The sequence below is a fragment of the Alosa alosa genome, chromosome 9, assembly GCF_017589495.1.
Source record: "Alosa alosa isolate M-15738 ecotype Scorff River chromosome 9, AALO_Geno_1.1, whole genome shotgun sequence".
NCBI lineage: Eukaryota > Metazoa > Chordata > Actinopteri > Clupeiformes > Clupeidae > Alosa > Alosa alosa.
This window is the reverse complement of record NC_063197.1, coordinates 29,875,923-29,901,268: the sequence shown is the minus strand read 5'-3', so window position 1 is coordinate 29,901,268 and position 25,346 is coordinate 29,875,923. Positions and strand designations below refer to the sequence as shown.

General features: G+C 42.6%; 2 protein-coding genes across 8 annotated transcripts in view; both read right to left on the bottom strand.

Annotated features, from left to right (window-relative positions):
• Positions 1-11,107, bottom strand: part of prrc2c (proline-rich coiled-coil 2C) — a 35,637-nt gene extending 24,530 nt beyond the window's left edge. The window contains 9 exon segments of the mRNA XM_048251604.1: positions 336-513; positions 759-846; positions 1,148-1,272; positions 2,728-2,807; positions 3,866-4,146; positions 4,838-5,118; positions 5,636-5,813; positions 6,718-6,888; positions 10,696-11,107. Coding sequence (XP_048107561.1) covers positions 336-513; positions 759-846; positions 1,148-1,272; positions 2,728-2,807; positions 3,866-4,146; positions 4,838-5,118; positions 5,636-5,813; positions 6,718-6,832 — 1,326 coding nt within the window. The 5' untranslated portion in view covers positions 6,833-6,888; positions 10,696-11,107.
• A 303-nt stretch (positions 11,108-11,410) lies between these two features.
• Positions 11,411-25,346, bottom strand: part of LOC125300972 (flavin-containing monooxygenase 5-like) — an 18,742-nt gene continuing 4,806 nt past the window's right edge. The window contains exons 1-9 of one of the 7 annotated variants that reach the window (XM_048253188.1): positions 22,595-22,650; positions 21,166-21,309; positions 20,886-21,074; positions 17,603-17,768; positions 15,582-15,724; positions 14,887-15,083; positions 12,997-13,352; positions 12,700-12,772; positions 11,411-12,268 (exon numbers count right to left, since the gene is read on the bottom strand). In XM_048253188.1, the coding sequence (XP_048109145.1) occupies positions 11,857-12,268; positions 12,700-12,772; positions 12,997-13,352; positions 14,887-15,083; positions 15,582-15,724; positions 17,603-17,768; positions 20,886-21,074; positions 21,166-21,297 (1,668 nt within the window). In that variant the 5' untranslated portion in view covers positions 21,298-21,309; positions 22,595-22,650 and the 3' untranslated portion in view covers positions 11,411-11,856. Of the gene's footprint in view, positions 12,269-12,699; positions 12,773-12,996; positions 13,353-14,886; positions 15,084-15,581; positions 15,725-17,602; positions 17,769-20,885; positions 21,075-21,165; positions 21,850-22,009; positions 22,110-22,594; positions 22,651-25,346 lie in introns of those variants that run through there. The other 6 variants (XM_048253192.1, XM_048253193.1, XM_048253187.1 and 3 more) reach the window with 6 other exon arrangements.

Here is a 25,346-nt window from a genome sequence, read left to right as displayed (position 1 = left end):
CAAATAAAGCTATTCATCTTTTATTCCACTTCTGTGTACTTCAATACACCTAAACTTTAATAATGTGGCAAGACATAGCTATGCTGAACAACCAAATAAAGCTATTCCTGATGGGCAAGCATGTCTCGACATACTGGCCATGTTTCAAATAAGGCTACACGACTGGTTTGGGAAACTGCTCTGTGAAGGTGTCTGTGTTTCAGTTCCCATATCCAAAACAAAAACCAACCAGAAACTGAACGTCAATTGAAGAAGCATGGTGAGAAAGAAATCCCGATCCTTTAAATTTGGCATTTGTACTAAATAGCACACGCATGCATATCATTAGTAATCACCTGGAAGTCTCGCTGTGCTGCCTTGTATTGGGCCATGCTGCCTGGTGAGGGAGCTCTGCCGTCGCCGCCGTCTACCCATGAGCCTTTGCTGCCGCCCCGGTCCTCGCCTCCATCCTTCCAGCCCTCCTGTCCGTCTGCAGCCCGTGCTCGCATGCGTTCCATCTTACCCATCCAATCCCTGCGCAGATGTGGAGAAAAGACGAAAAAAAAAAAAAAAAAAAAAAAAAAAAGCTGTGTGATTATTCAAGATGCAACCACAAGGATTTCTATAAACAACACTAAGCAGCGACTACCTTGACAACCCTTCACAGGATATTAACTACACAAACAAAAACATTCACAACAGAGAGAGAGAGAGAGAGAGAGAGAGAGAGAGAGAGAGAGAGAGAGAGAGAGAGAGAGAGAGATCTCTAATGAGCTCACCAATTCTCCCCTTTCTCCTTGGCTGCTTGGTTTTCCTCATCGTCGCTGAAGTTGAGTTTTTCTGAGTAATCCACCTCCATCTGGGCTCCTGGAGACCAGACAAAAACAGGGCGCGCAGTCAGACACAACATTTTATATCGCCGTGCTAATTAGCTCTGGGCTCTAATGGTGCATTTTAAGGCTACTCTTGATTTATTTTATTTTACTGCAGCCTGGCTACTTTTCCCTCAAATTTCATCTGGACACCCCTGCTGCGTCAACTCATTAGAACACACACACATAAAAATACACCCGTCTTTCGTCTTATTTCCCCTGGGCGTGTTGGACGAGCTGTGTGATGTCTGCTGCTAGCTCAGCTGGTGAGAACAGAGCTGTTCGTCGCCGCTCACCTGCCCAGCCTTCGTCGGCTTCCGTGTCCAGGTTGTCCAGCTCCTTCAGGTCTGTGGCACTGATGATGGAGGGCCGGTCAGGGTCCTGCTGCCATGACTGTGGCCTTGGGCCTGGTCTGGGGCCCCTGGGATAGAGTCAGGAAGGGGAAGGGGAAGAGAGAGGGGAGGGGAGACAAGAGCGAGAAGAGATGTCAGCCGTCAGATGTACAACATATAGATATGTCCTCCGACCATATAAAACAGCATGTTAATTATTAATATGCATGTATATTAGGGGTGGCATAGTTCACAAAACCCACGGTTCCGTTCGTATCACGGTTTTTTCGGTTCTGTACGGTTTTTGTTGTTATTTTTTCTTTTAATCTTTAACACTTCAGAAATATCATACTTCAGCATATGATATATAGCTTAATTATCCACCATTTAGGCTACAATATTAAAATAGTTATATCATGTAATCATGCACAAAATGAAAGAATTTGACTTGAATTTAAGCACATCATTGAGACCATCTCTGAGGAAAGGTGAGAATTTGATACAGCAAGAGTGAAGATATTGATGATTTCAACATGCTTTTAATTTATTTGTCAAAAAAGTAGAATGTGTTATTGCCATCTACAGGAACTTTTGTGCCTTTTTAGCAGCAAGTGAACTTCAGAAAGAATATATTTAAGCTCACGATCTTCAGACTGGCCCAAAACGCTAATGGCCCACCAGGAATCCACCCGAAGCTCCCGATAAGCCACTCCGGGCCTGCACTAGCATAATGAATATGTGTTGCACAATGCTTGCACACAGTCGCAGTTCTATCTACCGTTTTCTTTCCTCTGTCGTCATAAAGTAAAACTGAACACAAAATGTTCCCACACACGAGACTTATGAGACACTGGCGCAACTCCGGGCTGCCTTCATTATCTCTCCCACTTTCCATTTCTACACGTGACCCACAGCACTTCACACCTCCGCTTTCACACGAAAGGAAAAATAAAATAACTGTCTGAGGTCGCATACGGGCATGACCGTCAACACCCTACGATGCACACATGGCCCGAACCGAGAGGTTCGGATTCTTTTCATGAACCGTGCCACTCCTAATGTATATGGTCTATTCAATCAGAGTTGAAAATGCTCCAAAAGATCCTTTTCTTTTGAATAACCAGTGAAGGCTGCCAGGACAAAACGTCAGGCTCAAAAAAGCTCAGAATCTAAACAAGTACAAGGCTAATTCTGGTCCACAGCAACCTTATCTGTATTGCACTGCAGGGGTCAATGATCAAGGATGAGCACAGAGCTCTGGCATTTTTAAAAGTGGGTCAAGGTTGCTGTAAAGGTGTAAACAAATAGACTGCCCAAGGGAAGCAACAGGATACATTTACACATTTACATAAATGATATACACACTAACAATCAGTATGGATTTTGAGTAAATCTGCAAGAGGAGACCATCACCAACCAAATATCCCATCAGAATTACACTTTGTACATTCTACATATATAAATATGTAGGATATATTAATAACTAACTTACACAATGATAAGAAACAACAAAGAAAGAAGGGGGCACTGCAAAGAATACTCACTTTGATCCATCTTGCGGCACAGGGTATCTGAAGTTTGTTTGCACAGGTGCAAAAGGCATTTGAGGGTAGGCATGAAACATCTGCACAAAAGGGAAAAAAAAGCAATGAGATGGAGCTCATTTCCAACCTAAATGCAACCACAACAAAGTAATCACTCAGCTATGGTGGAAATAATTCCCTAAAGGGCCATTCACACTAGGAACGATAACTATCCAGTTGTTAAGTGCGACGTCACGGGCCCAACAGCTTTTTCATCCGAAAAGATGTTTACTAGCACAGCCAGGTTCACAGGTTTCCACAACCTGTAAACGTCGACCACATCACCTCTGTTTTAGTAAGGGTCAACAAATTGCATAAATCAATAAGAGTAATAAGTGTAGCCATGTAGCCGGACGATATAATCAAAATCCAGGCCTCTGCGGAAAGACGGATTTTGTTAGGTTTGTCAGTAGTTGAACGACAATTTTCTTATCGGCTACTCTGAATAGCGGAAAAAAATAGTTTATTTTACAGTCTATGGGGAAAAACAAGCGGCTCTGGGAGGAGATAGACCAGGTACAAGTATTGTCAGCACATTATTCCATCCCGACTTAGGAGAATTCCGGTAATTTTTCACATAGATCTGCTCCTCGAGGTCACTGAGTACTGTCGGTATGATACAAAGTAGTAGCTACAGTGCTACAGTCTGGGGCTATGTTTTTAATGATGCCCCCATCGTTAAAACCTTTTTAATTCATATTGAAAGTACTCAGGGACTTAAACAGCCGGATAAAGGTAACTAACTATAAAGATATTAGTGCCATTACTGTTATAGTTCATGTTTGGATGGAGTCATTCATATTAGCTAGACCAATACTTTTTTTGCAGTTATCGTTACAGTAAGTAAGTAACTTTTATTTATATAACGCATTTATCTATGCACAGAGTGCAACCCAAAGCGCTCCACACGCAAGAGCACATAACACAAAAGATGCCAGACAGAGACACCCGTAACCGTGACACCTAGACATACAACAAACAAAATTAACAAATAATAAAATAAATAAATAAGAAATAATAATAAAAGAAAATAGCTATTGTTCTCGCTGCTAACGGCCTGTTAAATTCCTTCTGCATCTTAATGAATTGTGGCACTTACATACGGGGGCATCATTCCCCGGAACTGGGCATGAAACTGTGGGGGGACGCCACCCGGAGGCTGCTGCCCCCCATTGAGTTTGTGCTGGGGGGCCGGGGCGGGCAACCTGTCCCACTTTCTGCCCTCGGCCGGGGCCGGTTTGCTCGTTTCGTCCGAGTCGACGGTGGGGGATGGGGTGGTGCGAGCCACCCCACCTTCCTCAGGAGGCTTGCTTTCCATCTCCGAGGGGCTGGAAGCCGAGTTCAGATTCCTGCCCCCACCCTCTCGCCAGCTGCCAACATCTGCACCAACAAGAGAGAAAGTTTCTTACGCTTTAGTCCAAAGCAACGCGCATTAATAAAAAAATAAACATCATTGTCATTAAAAATACAGTTTGAAGTAGTCATTAGGGACGTGTTCAGATTGGTGAATAACCAGTTAACCATTCCAAAATATTCTACATTAATATTCATATTCAGCTATTATAATATTCATATTCAGCCATTTTAATGCACAGAATCACAGCAGAAGTTGCACAATCACGGCATAACATAGCAAAACAGTTACGATATGCCACCATGGTAGAGGTTCTGCTACCCAGGCACTGTGAAACACTGTTTATATCCCTAATCCCAACACTGCACTTAATATTTTTAATTATTCCTGTGCACCCCATTCATAGTCATAGAACATACATAACATAAAAAAACATAACATAAAAAACACCAATAATACTAAAATGTCTTGTGTAAAGATGGTTTAGTTGAAACAAAGTTATCAGGAATTGACTAGAGACTAATTACTCAGACGCGTGAACACATGGACCACAAACACAGACTAATTAGCACTGATGATGACATGTTATGCTGCAATTACTCAGCAACACACAAAAAATAATAATAAAAAAAATCAGAGACGAGATTTTGCAAAACACGATTCAGACAGATCAATGCGGCTGGCCTAAATAAAAGGGTGTATGGGTACGTGTCATACTCTGAGGTCTGAGGCTGGGGCCGGGCCCGTAGGGTTCCTCATTCTGGTCGCCTGCCTTCTCAGCTTCTCCGGCTGCCTGGAGAGTGGGGAACTCGTGGTGGAACTGGCTGCTGACGCGCGGCGCGCCGTCCACCTGGCCTGGCTGCGGCGGCGGCGGCTGCTGCTGCTGCTGCTGCTGCTGCGGCTTGTTGTTGTTGGCCCACGAGCGGCTGGTGCCCAGAGTGAGCTCCGGGGCTGGAGTGATCGGAGGCTTGGGCTGAGGGGGCGGGGTTTCTTGTTGTCTGTTATACACAATTCAAGTCAAGTCAAGTGAAGGTATTTCTCTAGCACATTTAAAAAGCAGCAGCATTGCACCACAGTGCTTTACAAAAAATAAAAAAAATAAGAAATGATTAATAGGCTAAATAAAGAGAACACCACACGTACAATCTCAAAGATAATAAATGCCCCTTGTATTAATGTTAATGAACATAAAAACAACAGAGTAAAAATAACAGAGGGGAAAAAAAAGAAAATTACACAGGGTACACAGGGGGTGGGCGGATGGGGGCGGATGGGGGCAGATGCAAATGAGAGAGAGCACATAGCATTGTTTACAAAAAGGCTACAAGAAACGATCAGGGTAAACTTCAAAACCTGGATTAGCCTTAACAATAGACTTTCATTAATGCTCCTGAGACCACACACACATACAAGCAGATCTGAGGGGCCCATCTGAGTTGCTGATTAGTACAGTACAGCTCACACGGGGTCAGTGAGGCCAAACAGCGTGTGAGCGTGTGTGTGTGTCCATCGCACCGTTCGTCTCCGGGTTGGTCCTGACGCGAGGCCCAGCCGCTGCCGTCCTTGGGTACGATGTTGACGTTGGGGTCGTTGCCTTTGTTCTCCGCCTTTAGGCTGGGCAGGTTAGCCGGAGGGGGCATGCGCCGACTGACCGCAACTTTGCCCAAACTCTGGAGTCCATGTCTGGCAGCCACTGCGCACCAGCACGAACGAGGAAAAGAAAGAAAAATAAAAATAAAAATAAAAATGAGGGCGACACAGAACGAGACTCCAAACTGAGGGACTGGACACTTTAATGACCAGTTCAAATGGAATATCCACAAATGCTTTAAGGCCAGTCAACCACAGTGAATCATAGGCAAATATTACCCCACTTCAATAAATCCCTCTTCTCATTAGCTTCTCCCCCATGACACACATCAGTAAAAGGCTTGGGCTCGAGGAGCAGCAGAAATGCAAAGAACTGACTCAGTGGACAAAGACTGCTTAGTAAAGCTGGCAATGGCCAGACAGAAAAGCTGTTTATTCATGAATGGAAGTGGGGGGGTGGGGGGTAGTCACTTGCATTCCCATCTGATGACTGTGTTCGACCGTTAAGGTATGTCTGGTGTTTTGGGCTTGAAGATTGCTTTATTTGCTCTTTAGCGGCTTATAATATACATCAGTGTTTCTCAAACTTTTTCAGACGAAGGACCACTTAACCAATAAAAAAGAAGCGCACGGACCACCTAGCTAAAAAAAAAAAAAGATCAGACCTACTTCAATAGTATATTAGTCTACACAATAGGCCTACTCACTGAACTACCTTGCTTATTGTTTTTGCACTTTGCTTATTGTGTCAGAGGAGTCATATTTAAACTGGCATATCTTACATAGACAGTGTTGCAGAACTGTTTGGATTTAGCCTGCATACAAGTTGGTTCAATATTGCAAACAACTCATCTATATTATATTTTACCACGTCTGCTCGCGGACCACTTGGGATATCTTGCGGACCACCAGTGGTCCCCGGACCACACTTTGAGAAACACTGATATACATAATTTATATTATTGCTGTTAAAAAGGACAGTACGCAGCATGTGTTGCAATACTCACCTGCGGTTTTCTGGGTCTCCAGAGATTTGCCTTTGTAGGTGTTGAAGAGGCTAAGGGTTGCATACTTGGTCTTGCCATCCTTTGCCTTGGTGCTTGGCCCTGACTTCTCGGACATTTCGCTGGAAACTCATTGAGTCTGGTCCTCCGGCCTCACCCCTCAGAACCAGCCTCCTAGGAGACAAGGGGGAGAGAGAGAGAGAGAGAGAGAGAGAGAGGGGGAGGGAGAGAGAGGGGGGAGAGAGAGGGGAGAGAGAGGGGGGGGAGAGGGGGAGAGAGAGGGGGGAGAGAGAGAGAGCAAAACAGGGATGAGAAATTGCAAATGAAAGGGTATTCCAAAAGAAAAAAAGGATGCAGTTCACTCTTGTTTTCAAAGGCATCTAATTTCCTTTGCTTACCAAAAGACTGCACTGACAATGAGCAATACTAACGCACTAACTAACATGCAACACTAATGCATGAAATGCAATACCAATGCACTAATATGCAACACTAATGCAACCAAGGCATGTTGTTGTAGATCACTTTCACCAACCTGGACAAGAGTCCTCAATAATTCCATGGACAAACCAATTTAACCAGACAAGTTTCAGTCGGGCCACCATTTCTTGCCCAAAAGAGACATCAGTTCCAAATACTTTTTTGCAATACCTTTAGCACTCTAAAAGCTTCAGTAGCATCTGGTAAAGTATGATGCAACAGAGAGAGAGCCCCTTGATCAGCCAACCATGATATATGGAAGAGGGGTGTGTGTGTGTGTGTAAACATGCTAAACATGTTTATCTACAATTCTGTGTTTTCTCAGATGAGTGGCCAGAGAAGCCTCCTACCGCTTTAAATTACAACGCCTCAATCGATAGAGCATGTCGCGTTGCTATGCCAACAGTCTGTAAGTGTGGTGGATTGACAGCATTTGGGGCTGAAGTCTCCAGCGAGCCACATGGGGGCAATTCATAATTGATGAAGCACAGTCAAGCCCAGAGAGAAGGGCTGAGCCACCACAACTCAACACGCATGGCTGACAGGACAGCCGGCGACTACTACAACAACAACAAAAATCACTTCACACTTCCACTTGCTCACTGACATCCTAAAGAACCAATCTGAGACTCTTTTTTGTTCCCAACACATTTAAAATGCATAAATATTCTATATAAATACCCTTACTGGACCATATTCTGGCACTCTCTAACCCCTTGTGTGCACCGCCATAGTATGATAACTGCATATTAGATCAGCTTCCTTTTATCAATATAGACCAAAGCCTCAACATGTATAATTACAAGGAAACAAACACACAGCTCTCTTAAATGCCGTATCAGGCAAGTCCTTGTGCGCAGACTGTGCCAAGTGGTTCTGCATTATGTGGTAAAAGGGGAATTGATAAGAAGGCCAAACTTGAGAATGAGCAGACCTCATTTCCTCAACAACCACAATACAAACAGACAGACAGTCAGTCAGACAGACACACACACACACACACACACACACACAGCAAGAGGAAATAGCAGGATCCTTTGTGGGGCCAAAGGTCACCCAAGGACATGTGCATTTCGGTGACGACTGGAAGACGAGTGAAGGGTGGCACTCTGAATCGTGAGCCACGTCCTGCAACACCAACATCTCTCTCCAGTCATGTGACTACTCGGGCTCCATTCTGTTCACCCACCATACCGACTGTGGGAGTCAGTTGAGTCACAGCTATAGACCCATTCAAGAGAGTTCCATTATCAGCATCATAGTTGGCCCCACAAGGCTTCCGTTTTAACATTCCATATGTTATCTTAATGCAGAGGAAGTAGATTGGGAACCAAATAGAATGTTCAAGCATTGTTTTTGTTTTTATTGTTGAAAGGGTCTATAGGATTACTTATTTCCATCCAGAGCACGACAGAAAACCAGCGACTGATCAGTGCTCCAGACTGAGAACGAAAGGGGTTGCAACTTCACTGGTGATTTCTGAATGGAGATAAATTTAGCTTTGGCTTGGCTTTTGGCAGGCTCAACTAAAATGTTACATTGGGGGAGGTTCCAAGAGATGCTTCCAAGGCAGTAACACAATGGTTTTAGAGTGATTGTTCCATTCAAAACCACACCGCTGGCCATGTTGCTCAGCATAGAAAGAATGTCTACGTTCACCAAATCAAACCTTAGCATCTTGTTAGCACAGCCTAGCTCTTGCTAGGTCCAATATAAAATGAGTTGTTATCAAGACATCTTCTGTGATCTCATAGATGAAACACTCAGGGGACCAGAGCAGCCATCACAGGTCCCAGCCATCTGCCTCCCATATGATAACAGCCAATGAGAGAAGAGACCACCATACCCTAAAATCTCAGGCCTGGCAACTGGCCCTACTGAACTACTATTCGCTTAAGATTCTTGAATAAATCAATACCATAACTGGATTGGGGCTAGTGGGGGTTTGGCATTCACAGTTCATCAGTAAAACTAGGAACAGATGATGTTAATGATCGGCTTCTGAAAGGATCCATCCAATTCCTCCGCCCCCAAGATTCTGATGAGAATCTATCGTTGCCATAAATGTTCCCATCAGAGTTAACCAACACATCCGCCTACGTGAACATGAGAGGTAAGCGAGGTGACGTACGTGAAGTAACGTAATAGTGAAGTAACGTTCCCACCTTAATCTCCAGGACAAAATGTTATATTAGACTTTTCTGCTTTATACCGATCTTCCTTGTACATAGATCGACACCAACTATATTGACGCATCCTGCGGCGTTCACAATGTATTTGTCTACAAAAGGGGCCACCAGGAACTTACAAAACCAGATTATAATTTAACATCGATCCAGTGGTGTATAGCCATAGCTGACCGGTGGATAACGCTTCCATGATCTATGATCCTTAAGGCAGTAACGTTATCACCACCAACAGAACAAGGGGAAACCAAATATATCATGATAGACTGGAAGACGTACATAATATGGTGATGTGATTGTTATCCAAGCCAGCCAATCTAACCCTTACTAAAATACTTGTTCATCCCTCCATCGACTAGCCCAGTATTTTCAGAGTTGAATATTTGACAAATACAAATGAACTTTACCCATGTTTTATAACACTCCAGTGAGAAACAGCAACCCTTGCAACATTAAAGCTAGTTCTACCACTATTGTTGCGACAATATTGGCTACTTACATGGTAGGCTAAAACAAAACTGAACGTACCTACTACCTAACTATAAACCTTATTGTCTGCATGTATGAAATGATTCTAAACAAAACCATAACGTTAACTTACTTGCGCTTGGCATTAGTGCAAAGACATCTCAATAATGATGTCCAGACTAATGAGCTAACTATGGTTATTAGCTAACAAACTCGCTAGCTCAGTGTGTCACAGCGCCCCTGTTTGGATCCATCACCGTTAAGACCATCTCTTTCGAACGTCTGATATTACCAGGCTTAACTTCTGCGAACAAATATTTAATTAACCCATGTTGTTCTTTGAAGTGATCTGTGTGGTTTGTTCATGTAATAGTTTCAGTAAGCATAGAGAGAAGGAGGGAGGGTCGCAGCGGCCCGGTGTACTGAGGTGGCCTCCGAAGCCCATTTTAGTAGCTACTTGGCTAATGTTAGCCAAGTCAAGTTTCCTCCATGGCTACTAGTCTGGTCATTCTGAACAACAGACTACTGGGCAACTTCCCAGGATTGATACCCCCTATTCAAAAACACATATCTACATTAGTAACAACATCGTATCTGACCGATGGTTTGATGACTACACGAATTCATTCACTTTCGTTTCACGTGAATGTTACCTCGCTAGTTTCCACTGAGAACATCTTGCCATCACCACATATTCCTGACGGCCAAATTCTTGGCGGTGTTAGCGACGCTAGCATGGCTGGCTAACATGTTAGCGCGCTGGCTTTGGTTAGTTAGTGTCCACCACTACACACAGGTTTAATCTTTTGAGGCCTGAAAAATATTTTAGTTTCGTTAATGGACATACCTGTCTCCGCCGGTCCCTTCACTGACTTATGGTTTTCGTTTAGCCTGCGCAAGAGGCTGTGTTCGACCAGCTTTGCTTTCCGTGTGTGTGTGCAGCCGGTGAATTACAAAAGCTTGCTACACTGGCTAGCTAGCTAACTAACTAACTAGCCAGTTAAAGTGCTAGCAACCTAAACGCTCTTGACTTGCAAGGGCCACGCTGGTTTATTGTGCCCGTTCAGTGGCTCTTCTTTATCTAGCGTATCGTTTCGAATTTGGACGACACTGAGCAGCTCGCATGTATTCGTCCAGTTTGTCAGTGTATTTTTTTGTTCCCGTTGTCTCGTGTGAGACAGGTCTGCTCCAGTTAAGAGGCCCCGCTCGCGCCGAGGCCTGTCGCACAATCAAAGATGGCAGACTGCCAATCCACGGGAATCGGCGTCATCGCGTAAAGATGACGGCGGCTGAGGGAGGTCGTTTTTGACATGCAAGTCAGCATCACCACCAGCAGGTGGCGTCACAGAGAAAACTAAAGCGACAGAATAACCAGAGAATGTCTAATAAGGGGAGAACCGCCACCGTAAACGGGCTCTGGAATAACTAACACAACCAGAGCCGTATCTGAACACAACTGTACTGTACTGCACCCTGTCGAACATCAGGTGAAAATGTAGTTGTTTTCATTAATTTAGGAGAAAATGTTCCACTACACACAGAAAAACACAGAGAGGCTTAAATTCAATTATTAATTCAGAGGCTACTTTATTGTTATTTGCAAATAAACAAAGTGGCAAGCTCTGAAATTGTGGGATTCGTCATATGTATCAGGGACAAACAAACACAAAACACATCAAGAAAATGTTCAGTTGACAATTTGAAATGCAGTAAACTAAAACATTACAAGATGGTGCATTAAAGAGTAATTTAAGCATAGGCGCTCAATAACAGACTGTTAAAATAGTAAAAAGGCAACCAATTAAAATGATAATTTACCACATTATAAAAACTATATATTCTGAAATCTTATTTGGACCTTCTTTTACAAGCTTTATACACCTTATTAGTATAATCCAGACATAAAAAAGTCTTAAGTACACTTACAATTATCATTAAAAATGCAAGAAAAACATCACAGACAAATCAATTAGTCATACTGCATGGTACACCCAACACGGACATCTGACTAAGCAGTATATGTCTTCAGCTTGTCCAGTATCATCATGGGATACTGGAGGTACTCCTGGTAGTTGTCTCTCTTATAGATTACCGCCACCACCAATGTGGCGGCTGACAGAAAGAGCAGGTGGGTGCTAAGGGTACGTTTGGTCTCCCTGGCAGGAATGGGTCGCGTCTTCATGGGCTGAGCCACTCGTTCCCACTGAGTGTAGATAGCCTGGCGGGCCCCCTTCCATTGACCTGGTCCAAACAGCCGGTACTGATATGGTGTGCAGGGTCCAAACAGAGTTCTAAGCCACAAGCCAGGGTCTCGTAGGAGCAAAGGCAGGAACCTGGGCTGCACTCCCACCTGTTCAGCCAGCTCGTCCATGTAGGGGACGTAGTCCACCTGGATTGTGTGCCTACTGGACGTTACGTACCTCGAGGAAAAAATGAGATCATTAAAAGAAGAACATACACCTATATGGAAGGAAGGATTTAATACCAAATACACAGCAGTTTGCTTATTCTTATTATTTCTTTAAGCTTAGTACTATAGTGTACCCTTCCTAAGACAAGCTTTTTTTTTATGAATCGTCATAATATGTTCTGATTCGGCAGAATTTGATACCGTTGGTTCTCTAAGTTGCCATACTCATTCCCTTGAATTTCTCCTGGGGATCAAAGTATCTATCTATCTATCTATCTATCTATCTATCTATCTATCGTACTGAATCATGGTCATTTTACTTCTTTCCTTTCCTTTTCACTTTCATGTCTTCTGCTCATGTCTCTTAATTTCAAAAGAACTTTCAAGGCTATTATAAGTACATTTGAGGAAAGACTTTGAGGATTTTTGAACAGAGGATACCTCTTGGCCATTGCCTCTTCTTTGCACTTGATGTCCTTCATCATGACACTCATCGAAGGAAGCTTATTCAACCCTTTGATACAGAAAACATGATCAACCCCCAGACTCAGATTCATTATGATTTACAAAGGTAGGGGTCAAGAACTTTTAGTAACCGTATAACATTTGTTTTCCCAATCGTCAGACTGGTTCTAGCAAACGGCGCTGCAGCACTGAGAACTAAATACTGACTTGCCAGTTCTGTTACTGAATTGGACAACAACAGATACACTCTCATGAAGGAAATGTTGTCAGTACCTTTAAAGACCCTTGTGGCCCACCGAGCCTGCATCTCTGAGATGGGCATGATGGCACCCAGAGGTTGAATCAATCCAATTACAGCCAGAGTGGGGCACTCTAACCCTGGTGGGTAGATGTGCTTGTACAGGGAGGTCTTGTTCTCAGAGACAGAGAGCACATGAGCGGGAAGGAAGGGGAATGAGAAACTGTAGCCGGTGGCAAACACCACCAGGTCGATGTCGTGCTCCACGGAGCCATCCTCGAACACCACGCTGGAGCTTCGGAACTCCTTTATGTTGGGCTTTACCTGCACCGTGCCAGAGAGGATGCGGTTGGGTAGGTCGTCATTGATAGTGGGGTGCTGATGGTAGACCCTTAGGAAACACAAAATGGCAACAAAGTTATCAGTGAGTTATCAGTGAACATTAGTGTTCTTGCTGAATTCATTGGCTTCCTATGGCAGCCAGAGTTCAATTCAAATCCCTCACTTTGGCCTGCAGGACACTGTCTGGATCTGCTCCTTGCTATTCCATGAACAAACTGTACACCCTATTACTCCCCCACACACACATACAAACACAGACATACCCCCTTTACCCCTCCCCCCCGCACACAAACCCCACACACACACCGTTTCATCACCCCGCCCCCACCACCACCACCCAAACACACAGCATACCCCCTCCCCACACCATTTCACCCCCCCTCACCCTACACACACACACACACACCATACCTCCACACAATACCTTTTTACACACACACACACACACACCATACCTCCACACAATACCTTTTTACACACACACACACACACACACACACACACACACACACACACACACACACACACCATACCTCCACACAATACCTTTTTACACACACACACACACACACACACACACACACACCATACCTCCACACAATACCTTTTTACACACACTTACACACACACACACACACAAAATATACCTTTTTAATTACTTTTAATTACTACTTTTAATTCATTCTTTGAAGTTACAATAAACTACTTGAAGTTACAATAAATTACTTGAACTTGAACGTCCCCTCTTGACCACTGTGGTCCTCTGATGAGCGTCTGCTGTGTAGACCATCCACTGAAGCTAAGACATCACAGTCAAGACTAGCCTGGGTGAACCCAGGCAAACTGGTTAGCTGATTTGAATTTGCTCTGCAGGTCTGTCTGGAAAGAATCCCATTGATACCTGTTTCTGAACTTCCCGATTTATAACTTCCAGGACTTAACCAGCAGTGAAATTAAACTTAAATTGGTGCATTGAAACTCTTATCATATCGTTTCAAAAGTGCAGCAAACACATCTTTCTTGTAAACAAAGGTATCAAATGCAGTTGTCTACTCAATTCCAAAGAAAATTCATGTTCCTGGGTTTTTGGTTAATCAGAAACGGATATCAATGTGCCCCTTTCCAGACCAACCTGAAGATCAAATTTAAATATGCTAACAGGTCTAGGTTCACCTAGGCTAAGTCAAGACTCTTTTACTCTGTGATTCCTCAATGGGGACCTAATGTTCTACGTTCTTGTGATAGTTTTGGGACTTTGAAGAAACGTTTAAAGACTAAAAGACTAAAAGACTTTAAAAATCTATTCACCTTGCACAATAATTCATTTTCTTATAGGGTTATGGTTTGTGTAATAATGTTTTTTGTATGAAAACTAATTATTTTCATTGTTGATGATAGTTATTATTGTTAATACTGTTGTTATTAATAGCATTATTATTATGTTTATTATTATTTTTTAGTAGGTCTATGATGTAGTGTTTATATACTGTAAGTCGCTTTGGCATGAAAAGTGAAATACCATAAACATAACAAATATACATAAGCATCAGTGGCGTGTGGAGCCTTGAGAGAAACTGTAATACCTGTGTTTGGGCTGCAAGCCATACATAGCATGGTTAAACCGATAGTTGAGCCGCTTCTCCACAACGTCACAGATGAAGTCACGTGGCAGTATCTTCTGGATCAGTCGTGTCAGTCTGTTTAAGACCAGGTCCAGAGGAAGGCCATTGTCAGCCACTCGATTCATAACCCAGGCACCACGACGAGTACTCAGGAACAACTGTACAGTGTGTGTGTGTGTGTGTGTGTGTGTGTGTGTGTGTGTGTGTGTGTGTATGTGTGTGTGTGTTAGTGTGTGTACGAGAGAGAGAAAGAGAGAGACTATTACATTTTCTCTTGTATTGGGTCTTCACCACATACACTAAATTTCAGGACATCCTTGTACAGATAGTTTTTTTACAAGAAAGTAGATTTATATGGTGAGACCAAACTGATCTGTGCATATCTTAATTGAGGTGGGAAAACTATGAAAGCAATGTTCAGTGTTCACAGAAGGATGTGTTCTGGCGAATATTTTGTTGTGATAGTGAAATAATGCTTCTGACTGAGAGTATTTACCATATATGACTATTATTCAGGATTCAAAACTGTTCCAATTTAGACAAAGAACCCAAACCCAGAAAACAAAAAATACTTTATGGGGATCAAAGCACCATAAAGCCTTGTATTATGGAGGCCAGTCTTGGGTATACTGCAATTTGCACAGTGCATTAAATACCTGCTTGGTCATTCTGCTGAGCTCCACGCTGATGTCACCTCCAGAATTCCCGATGCCAACCACCACCACCCTTTTCCCGCGCCACTCCTCTGGTGCCTTGTAGTCCCGGCTGTGGAAGTACTTCCCCTTAAACGTGTCAATGCCTGGTAGAATATTTAAATCATAGTGAGTAAAGCTAAAGAAACATCAAGGTGGGGTTTGTGTACAACAAGACAGGCAGAGGGTGTCATCTGGGAAAACCCATCACATGGTGAAATAAAAAAAACAAACAAATCCTTTATTTCTGCTCCGTTTCAACCCTCTCTGGGGCCTTTTGCACAAAACTAGGATAAGGGATTAAGCCGGGATATCTTGGTTATCCTGGCTCAATTTATCCGTGATCCAGTTGCACAAAAGCGGGATAGGGGGCAGCGGGATATGTTATGGTATAAATTACCATGGCGATTTATTCTGTGGAGCTACCCTGCTCCAGACCAGGCTAAATTCCAGGATCTATTTAATCTCATCCCTTATCTCAGTCAGCAGTCATCACAAACGGAAACCAATAGTTATTCCACTGCCCACTACACATTGTTATCACATATAACTAGACCCACTGTCATTATTTAAACTTTTGTGAGCATAAATCAACTTTTACATACTCGCCATTCCCGACCTGTCATGCGACAATGTGACGACACGGGAGTGCCTAACCATTTCGCGCGTGGTGGTCGCAGCACTAGTTGCAATATTCTCCTAAACAGAGGTGTCGCTGTTCGTTGCTGTTGTGAAAAGGCTATCGCTACCTTCTTCACACCGTAGAAGAAGCAATGAAGCCACTCTAGTTGCCATGGTGAATCAGTGAATCTGTGATCGGTGGCGGGGTCTATTTGAGGAAGCCATGTGCGCGCACTTATCCAGGATAGGTTTCACCTGGCTTGATGAATCCGTGTCTGCTCATCCTGGCTTGCTTGTTGTGCAACCAATTAAGCCTGTACGCTCTTGTTTTGGATTCATTGAGCGGATGTCTTAATTCTGCTTTTGTGCAATAGGCCCCTGGTGAAATTTCACCCATTTAAGATTTTCATACCATCCTTGCAACATCACGGATATCATCCCCTAGCAACATCCTGGATACCATCCTCACAAAATCCTGGATGTTGTTAGGATGGTATCAAAATTATAAGTTGGTGAAATTTCCCAGATCTCATCACATTTTTAAACAGGTCAGTGTTTGGTGCTGTCATCAACAATCTTTGAACCACAAGTTCCGAATGATAAAGATGGCATGCCAGAAACACAAATAAATGCAAGAATGTGGCAAGCAAGTCATTTCACTACACATTCAATGGCTTCAGCTTACTACACCCTTATCTTGACTATAAATAACCACCGCAAACATCTGCACTGCAACTATGGGTGAACGAATAACCTGTGGAAGGCAAACACATCCCTGCATGCATATTCATGCAGGGTTAATGATTGTCCTGCCGGAAAATAAACACATCTTTTTGCATTGACTTCCACTGTCACACACACAAATAAGAACACAGATAGAGCTTTGGGCCCACATTTTCATGTAATAGCAAGCAGTGATATTTGTTTATACTGGACACACCATGTATGTATGCACATATGCAACAGTGGATATCACAACCTTCAATATTCAACAGTCAGGTCTGGTCTGGACACGATTGGAAAGGTTTTGTGGTTAATCAGGTGTAAAATACGCAGAGGGAAAAAGAGTCAAGGGGGTAATAAAGACCTTGCGAATAACTTTGAGCACATGTGTTGCTATGATTTTGTCTATGACTGTAGCAGGGGCTTTTTAATGTGCTAAATGTGAGGATACTGAACACTAGTTGAGAGGATACACACCCACCCACCCTCCCTGTGTGTGTGTGTGTGTGTGTGTGTGTGTGTGTGTGTGTGTGTGTGTGTGTGTGTGTGTGTGTGTGTGTGTGTGTGTGTGTGTGTGTGTGTGTGTGTGTGTGTGTGTGTATTGTACTGTATATATTCATGTTTATGAGATCCCTGGTTACCTGGGAAATCAGACAGTGGCATGCGAGGGTGACAGTGATGTCCGACGCAAACCATAATTGCATCAAAGATGTGGCTTTCTCTCTTCCCATCCCTCGCCTCGGTTTCTACCTCCCATTGGCCGGAGTGGGAGAAATCAGACCTCTGCTTGACTTGCAGCACCCGTGTCTGCGGTAAAGAAATTCACTATTAAGAAGGACTTCTTAATGACTCCTGCATTCTGGGCAGTATAAATATATATATATACTCTTTTTGATCCCGTGAGGGAAATTTGGTCTCTCATTTATCCCAATCCGTGCATTAGTTAAACACACTCAGCCAGTGGTGGAATGTAACGAAGTACAAATACTTCGTGACTGTACTTAAGTAAATTTTCCACGTATTTGTACTTTACTTAAGTAGAATTTATAGTGCATACTTTTGACTTTTACTTCGTTACATTTTACAGCAATTATCTGTACTTTTACTCCGCTACATTTCTACAACACCATTGTTCCTTTTTACCATACATTTTATGATCAGTTTTTTTCTCTCTCTGACAAACACGTTTGTTTTACCAGGGGGCGGGGTTGCTACAAAAGATTCTGGATCGCTGGACGTGCCCAGCTTCTAATTCTTTGAATAAGCTTCTAGTCTAGACCAGGCAAAGCTTGTAGCCATCTGCATTCGGTAGGCTATATTATTCACCAGACCCATGGCTACACTGGACATGCAACTGTGTTCTGTGCCTTTCTCTGTCTGTTATCTGCAGCGTTAGGGCCTCCTCTGCAATGAGATTGCTATCCGCGGATCAGCGAAGTTACAGGCTATGCCCACGTCTGATCATTTGCGGCACAAATGAATGGTAGACGAGAACCGCTGGCCGAAAAAACGTAACATTTTCCAGATTAGGAAATATTTCTTAATTGTGTGTGATCAAATAAAGAGGCATAGCCCACAATTGGGGGGTAGTAATGTGAGCGCTCATTCAATGTCTAATCAGACACCTTTCTCAGCAACTTTTCTGTTCAATCAGTGGAATTGGCATTACGATCCACTCGACGTTTCCCTTGTCAACCCCGTTAAACTTCAGGCTCTCGTGTTTTGCTGAATGATATTTTACTCAGCAGATCACCCTAGTAGATAACCAGAATTACAGTCTCTAGAATTGTAGGTCAGAATGTAAACTGGGCCACAGATGGTAAGCACAATTGCATTAGCTTAAAACTATCTAGTCGTGTATAACCTAAAACTAGCTTAATTAAGATGCCACAGACCATACTGATTTTTCTTTTAGAATATAGATATTAAGAGAACTAGATGTACCGCAGAGCGGTACAAAATATGACCGCCACCCAGTCCAGCACGTGTTTTCCACAAAAATAAGTCACGCTGAAAGGCATATATGATTCTAACTGTCTCACTGAATTACATTATGCAAGACAACAAGTACCAAAACATGATATAGTTCATAGATTTCACATGTAATATACATTTTATACAACCCCACCCCCATCTTGCCTGTTCATAATTCTGAAAAATTCTTGAATTGTGTGCATGTGTGCGTGTACATGTTTATGTTTATGTGTGTGTGGGTGTGTGGGTGGGTGTGTGTGCGTGCATGTGCTTGTGTGTTTGCCTGTTTATGTGCCTGTGTGTGTGCATGTGCATGCATGCGTATATATGTCTACTGTGTGAGCATGTGTCATACGTAGGATTACTGTGAATGTATGTGTGTGCGTGTATCTGTTTATGCACATGTGTGCATATGGAATGGGTTAACATGACCCCTGGAGGCAAACATACGCAAAAAATTGGTCATCCTAGGCCCTACGGTTCTCAAGATATTCACAGAAAACTGTGTCTGCCACAGGCTCTGTCTACCCTCCTTTCGGGGGTCCAGTCCAGCGGGGGGGCTACAGATCAAAACAAAAAGCGATGGTTCCATGCTATCCATGTGGGGTTACATGCCCACCATATTTCGTGTACCCCGGTCTTTCAGTGTCCCGGGAATCCTTGTTGGTGTACGGTCACTAAATGTACACATAAATTATTTTATTGTAAGGCCCCCATGAACGAAAAGTCCACGAAACTTGGCATGCATTCGAGGGTGTCATAATGATCCTACACTTTCAATTTCGTGCAGTTTTGACCATGTCAGCCAGAGATATTGTGATGAAAAACACCTAATGTTTTGCTTTTTTTAATTTTTAACTAGGTGGCGCTATACATGAAATAAGTGGTAATGGGATAGGTTGACATGCCCCTAAGACCAACATACAAAAAAATGGACCTCCTAGGCCCCACGGTTCTCGAGATATTCACAGAAAACTGTCTCCCGCCACCTACAGGCCAGTTGGTGTATAGTAACATAAATTAATTTATTGTGTAGTCCCCCATGAACGGAATTCCACGAAACTTGGCGTGCATTCAGAGGGATGTCATAATGATCCTACACTTCCAATTTCCCTTGGTTTAGTTTTGACTATGTTAGGTCACAGATACCCGCGATTACAACACCTCATTTTTACTTTTTGTGTTTAACTAGGTGGCGCTATACATGAAATGAGTGGTTATGAAATGGGTTGACATGGCCCTTTGAGATCAACATACAAAAAATGGTCCTCCTAAACCCCTACGGTTCTCGAGATATTCACAGAAAACTGTGTCTTCGTCCTACCCTCCTTCGGGGTCCAGTCCAGCTGGGGCTACAGATCAAAACGAAAAAAGGAGGTTCCATGCTATCCATGTGGGGTTACATGCCCACCAAGTTTCGTGTACCCCGGTCTTACAGTGTCCCGGGAATCCTTGACAGAAATTTGGACATGCGAAAAAAAAAAAAAAAAAAAAAAAAAAATCTGACTAAACCTATATGACTGCGCCGCTTGCTTCAAGCGGCGGTCATAATAAATCATTATGCAAATACTTTTACTTTTAATACTTAAAGTACATTTAAAAGCAGGTACTTTTTACTTTTACTTAAGTAGGGTTGTCATTGTGGTACTTTTACTTTTACTAAAGTAAATATTTCTCTGTGTATTTGTACTTTTACTTAAGTACCGAGTTTCAGTACTTCCTCCACCACTACACTCAGCGCACAGTGAACACACAGTGAAGTGAAACACACACTAATCCCGGCACAGTGAGCTGCCTGCAACAACAGCAGCACTCGGGGAGCGGTGAGGGGTTAGGTGCCTTGCTCAAGGGCACTTCAGCCGTGTCTACTGGTCGGAGTTCGAACCGGCAACCCTCTGGCTGCCCCAGAGTTCCTGGGAAAGGTTAAATACATTTGTGCAAGTAACAAACCTGGAATTGGATGTATTGCCGGAGTTGGAAGTGGTCTGTGTACATGTTGAAGTAGTCCATGATGAGAGAGTTGTGCATGTAATTTGGGAAGTGAGCTGGGATAGGGAAGTCGCTGTAGGTCATCATCTCTTTGGAAGTGTTGATGATCACAGAGTGGTAGATACTGGCCCTGTCTGGCTCAGGGTTCTCCTGTGGGGGGAGATCAACTGCAATAAGGGGTATTGTACTGTGATGGCGTATGAAGGTCAGAAAATGGAAAATTAAATGCAAATAGCCATACCTTAAACCTCCACAATCCCCCAATGTCATCGCTGCTTTCAAAGCACACTGGCTCCAATCCCTCATCCAAGCAGCACTTCATGCATGTCAAGCCAGAGGCTCCAGCTCCGATCACTGCTACACGTTTGGCCATAGTAGATGATCTCTAAAGAAAATAAAAACAAAACTGGAATGGATATAAATATGTGTTCATGAAATCAGCTCCGAAAACAATTACAGGAAACGTATCAATAAGTTATTAGAATTGCTTACTATGGCTGAGCAAGAATGAAAATGTCTTGGTCGAGTGTTTCTATCTGTAGGCTAGTGTTAATTAGTGATAAATTACCTTGCCTATTTGTAATGAGAGTGAGATTCGCCTCTTGCGTTGTTGCAAGGGAGGCCACCGTGGTTAAGGAATATGATAGTGACGTCAAGTTTCTCGGGGCACAAGAGAACAGGAGGAAATGTATTGTTTTGTGCCTATATTTAATAATGCCTTTCTTTTTTGTCAAGGAAGACCAAACCTAAGAGTCATAAACAGACTGACATATAAATTAAAATAATATCTGATCCAGCGGATCAGACAGGAAATGTAGGTACGAACGTTATTTTAACGTTAGGCCTACCATATGTTGATGGGGTCAGGTGGGGCTTGTGTCACATAAAAGAGCCTTTTCTCAGCTTTTAAACGGTGCTAGCTAGCCACTATTTGCTGTGATAAACAGTTCGCGAGACTTCTAGATTTAATAATTATTCTCTGCGCCCATCTCCACATCCATTTGTCTCGGTGGAATATCGTAGGCCTACACACTCTTCACGCAACACATGACAAACCATATATCAGAATAAACAGCAGACCTTACCAAACACAACGGTGTAATGCATTCTCGTGTATAGTTAGCTGTTCCAGAGCAATCCGGTTTTGAAATAAATTGTAGCAAAATTCAACATGGTCTTTCGGCTTTAAGCATTTCTTAAAACTGAGCTGTGCTTACATCGCCTAGATATCTGTAAATATTAGAATCAGAGAATATACAGGCAGCTCATGGTTAAGAGTTTGTCAATGTAGCCTTAATGATTTCTTTTCACAAAATGCTAAGCGTGCATGTATTTAAGGTTCTTAAAACTGAGCTGTGCTTAAATGGGTCAATGATTTCATAACAGACCAAATAGAAAATAAATGTTAAATATAGCCTACTATACATATTAAAATCAGATTGTGTAGGCCATGTACACAGTATAGTTAGATCAAGTTGGACAGTAGCACATTTTAATAATTTTATATATCTATAGTGGCTGGTGAAAGAGTTGAGTTTGGTGGTGGTGGGGGGGTTAGTGTGTCCCCACCAAAGCTCAGACCAAACCTACGCCCTTGTTAGGCTGTTATATGGCTGTTATACGTGAACGCCTTTACATGCAATGCGTAACAAAAAAGTGTGTTAACTCACCGAGCAATCTGGAATTTTTCAATTCTCGGAGGCAAGTCAGGTGCGTTTGATTCTTGCAGCGACTGTATCTAATAAATAACATTGTGGGCGGAGTGGTTCTTACATGGACTTTGAGTTGCTTTGTGAGCAAATTTGGGTTGAAGGTAGCCTTGGGCGTTACCCACTAAACATTAGACGTCTGATGGACATGCAGATCATCAGACGTCTAATGTTTACTGGGGATAGTTTGAGCGAATTAGGGTTGAAGGTGGCAGTTAGATATCGATAAAACACAACAATGCATCATGAATATCTGGATTTACACCCAATGATTCATGGGCAGCAAAGTCATGAGGAGGGAAAATGTTAAAACCCATGTTAGTTTACATCTTGATGCTAAATATATAGTTTAGGTAGCTGAATCAGTTTTCCCTAAATGGCACAGCCTAAAATGCATACACCTGTCGATTTACCTATACCCAATGTTATGTCCAAACCCATATTAGTTCACATCTTGAGGGTATATGCTTTCAGACATTACAAGGTTTAGGTGGTTTAATTTGTTTTCCCTTCATGGTATATACAGCCCAAAATATATCAGCCATACACACTTGATTTATTAATGCCCAATGTGTTATAGGGTGGCACGTGTCAAAACCCATGTTAGATCTCATCTTGAGGGTATAATATTATGCTTTCTGAAAATATATCGTTTAGGTGGTTGAATCAGTTTCCCCTAAATGGCACAGCCCAAAAGGTATTTGCCATATACCCGGGCTGCAAAATCATGAGGAGGGTGGGTAATGTCAAAACCCATCCGCATTGTTCGTTGAGTAAGGTGGCAAATAGAATAATACAACCAGTAGGATGAGATACTGGTATGTTGCTTAAATCAGGTGCTCTTTGGTGTCAAGGGGAAAAGTCAATCGAAAAAAGGGGAGGAACATTAAGTTAAAGTGTATTCATTTAGCTGGCATGGCTTAACTGAACAGTTAAAAATTGTCCATGCATTGCGGCTTAAAACTGTTACAGGTCATCATGACATGGTCAAGGCAAGCTTCGCTGTGTAGGTGTACTACTTCTACCAAATGCTGTGTCCGACATATTCAAGTTAAATGGGAGCAACTGTTTTGATTAATAGCAACTGAAATGCATTGTGACCTTTTTCCAATTAAGCATTCCCAATGCTGGTGCATCACTCACCTTGACAAAGCCTACAATGGACTACAAATGCTGCAGCTAGGGCTGACTGCATTTAACACCGTACCACTCTGAATTCAAGCATCTCATCCTACTGGTTGTATTAGAATTCCTTCAGTTTTCAAATGTTAGAGAATATGGCCAACATGGAGAGAAATAATGTTTTATATCTTGGTAACCCTTTCGTAAAGTCTCTCTGAAATTTCCTCCCACACCACTCCCCAACCACAGACTGTTCACCCCACTCCCCTCCGGGAGGCGTTACAGGTCTCTCCGCACCCGAACCAGAAAGTTCAGAGGAAGCTTTCTGCGGCTGTCACCCTACTGAACTTTAGCTCTGCACCCCGGTGACAATCAACCAACTAAGCCCCCCACCGCCCCTGCCCGATGCCTCCTTGCCTTTCCACGACCATGGCAACCTTGACAGGGACAACAAGGAGGTGGACATCCCCAGCCCCCATCACATTGCACTTTTCTGCTTTTTTTGCACTTCTGGTTAGACGCAAACTTCATTTTGTTGTCTTTGTACTTGTACTCGGCAAAATGACAATAAAGTTGTATCTAATCTAATCTTATCTAATCTAAAACCCAGCCTAGAGTCTCCTAGAACTCTAGACACAGAATACGTTTAGGAATGTTTACAAGGATAAGGATTAGAACAAACATTTTTGCTCATTAGTGTTAATTTTGTCACCTATTTTTAATTTAGTCTTAGTCTTAGTCTTGTGACGAAATGTCCTTTTTAGTCTTTGTCATATTTAGTCATTCAAATATCATTTTTGTTAGTCAAGTTTTAGTCAACTAAAAGTCTCGTAATTTTAGTCTAGTTTTAGTCAAAAGAAAACTAAAGCTATCTTAGTCAGTTTTAGTCAAAACATTTCAGTCTTTTTTTATAACAAATTATTTCAGTCAGTCAGTATGTTTACATGCACAGGTAAGTCGAGCTACAGTTATAGCTTCGGCTGGGATTTGACCAGACAGTAAAAGATTTGACTGGACCACTGTCATGATCTTAAGTAGACCAGTGTTTCACAAAGTGTGGTCCGGGGACCACTGGTGGTCCATAAAGCTATCCCAAGTGGTCCACGAGCAGACCTGGTAAAATATAATATAGATGAGTTGTTTGCAATATTGAACCAACTTGTATGTAAATTCAAACAGTTCTACAACACTGTCTATGTCAGATATGCCAGTTTAAATCATATGAATCCTCTGACACAATTAAGCAAAGTGCAAAGACAATAAGCAAGGTGGTTCAGTGAGTATTGTGTAGGCTAATATACTGCTAGGTCTATTTTTAATTGTTTTTTTTTTAGCTAGGTAGTCCGTGCGTTTCTTTTTTATTGATTAGTTAAGTGGTCCTTCATCTGAAAAAGTTTGAGAAACACTGTCTTAGACTCAAGTATGAATGTTTACTCCGTCCACGCTAGATGGCAATATGCTTAAAACATAACACAAACTCTCTATCTTAGCTAACTTGCTAGCTTAACTTTCCATATTAGCTTACTTGCTAGCAAACTTTGCATCATCAGTGTAACTAGTTAAATAGTTGACATTACTTGCTGAAAATTTT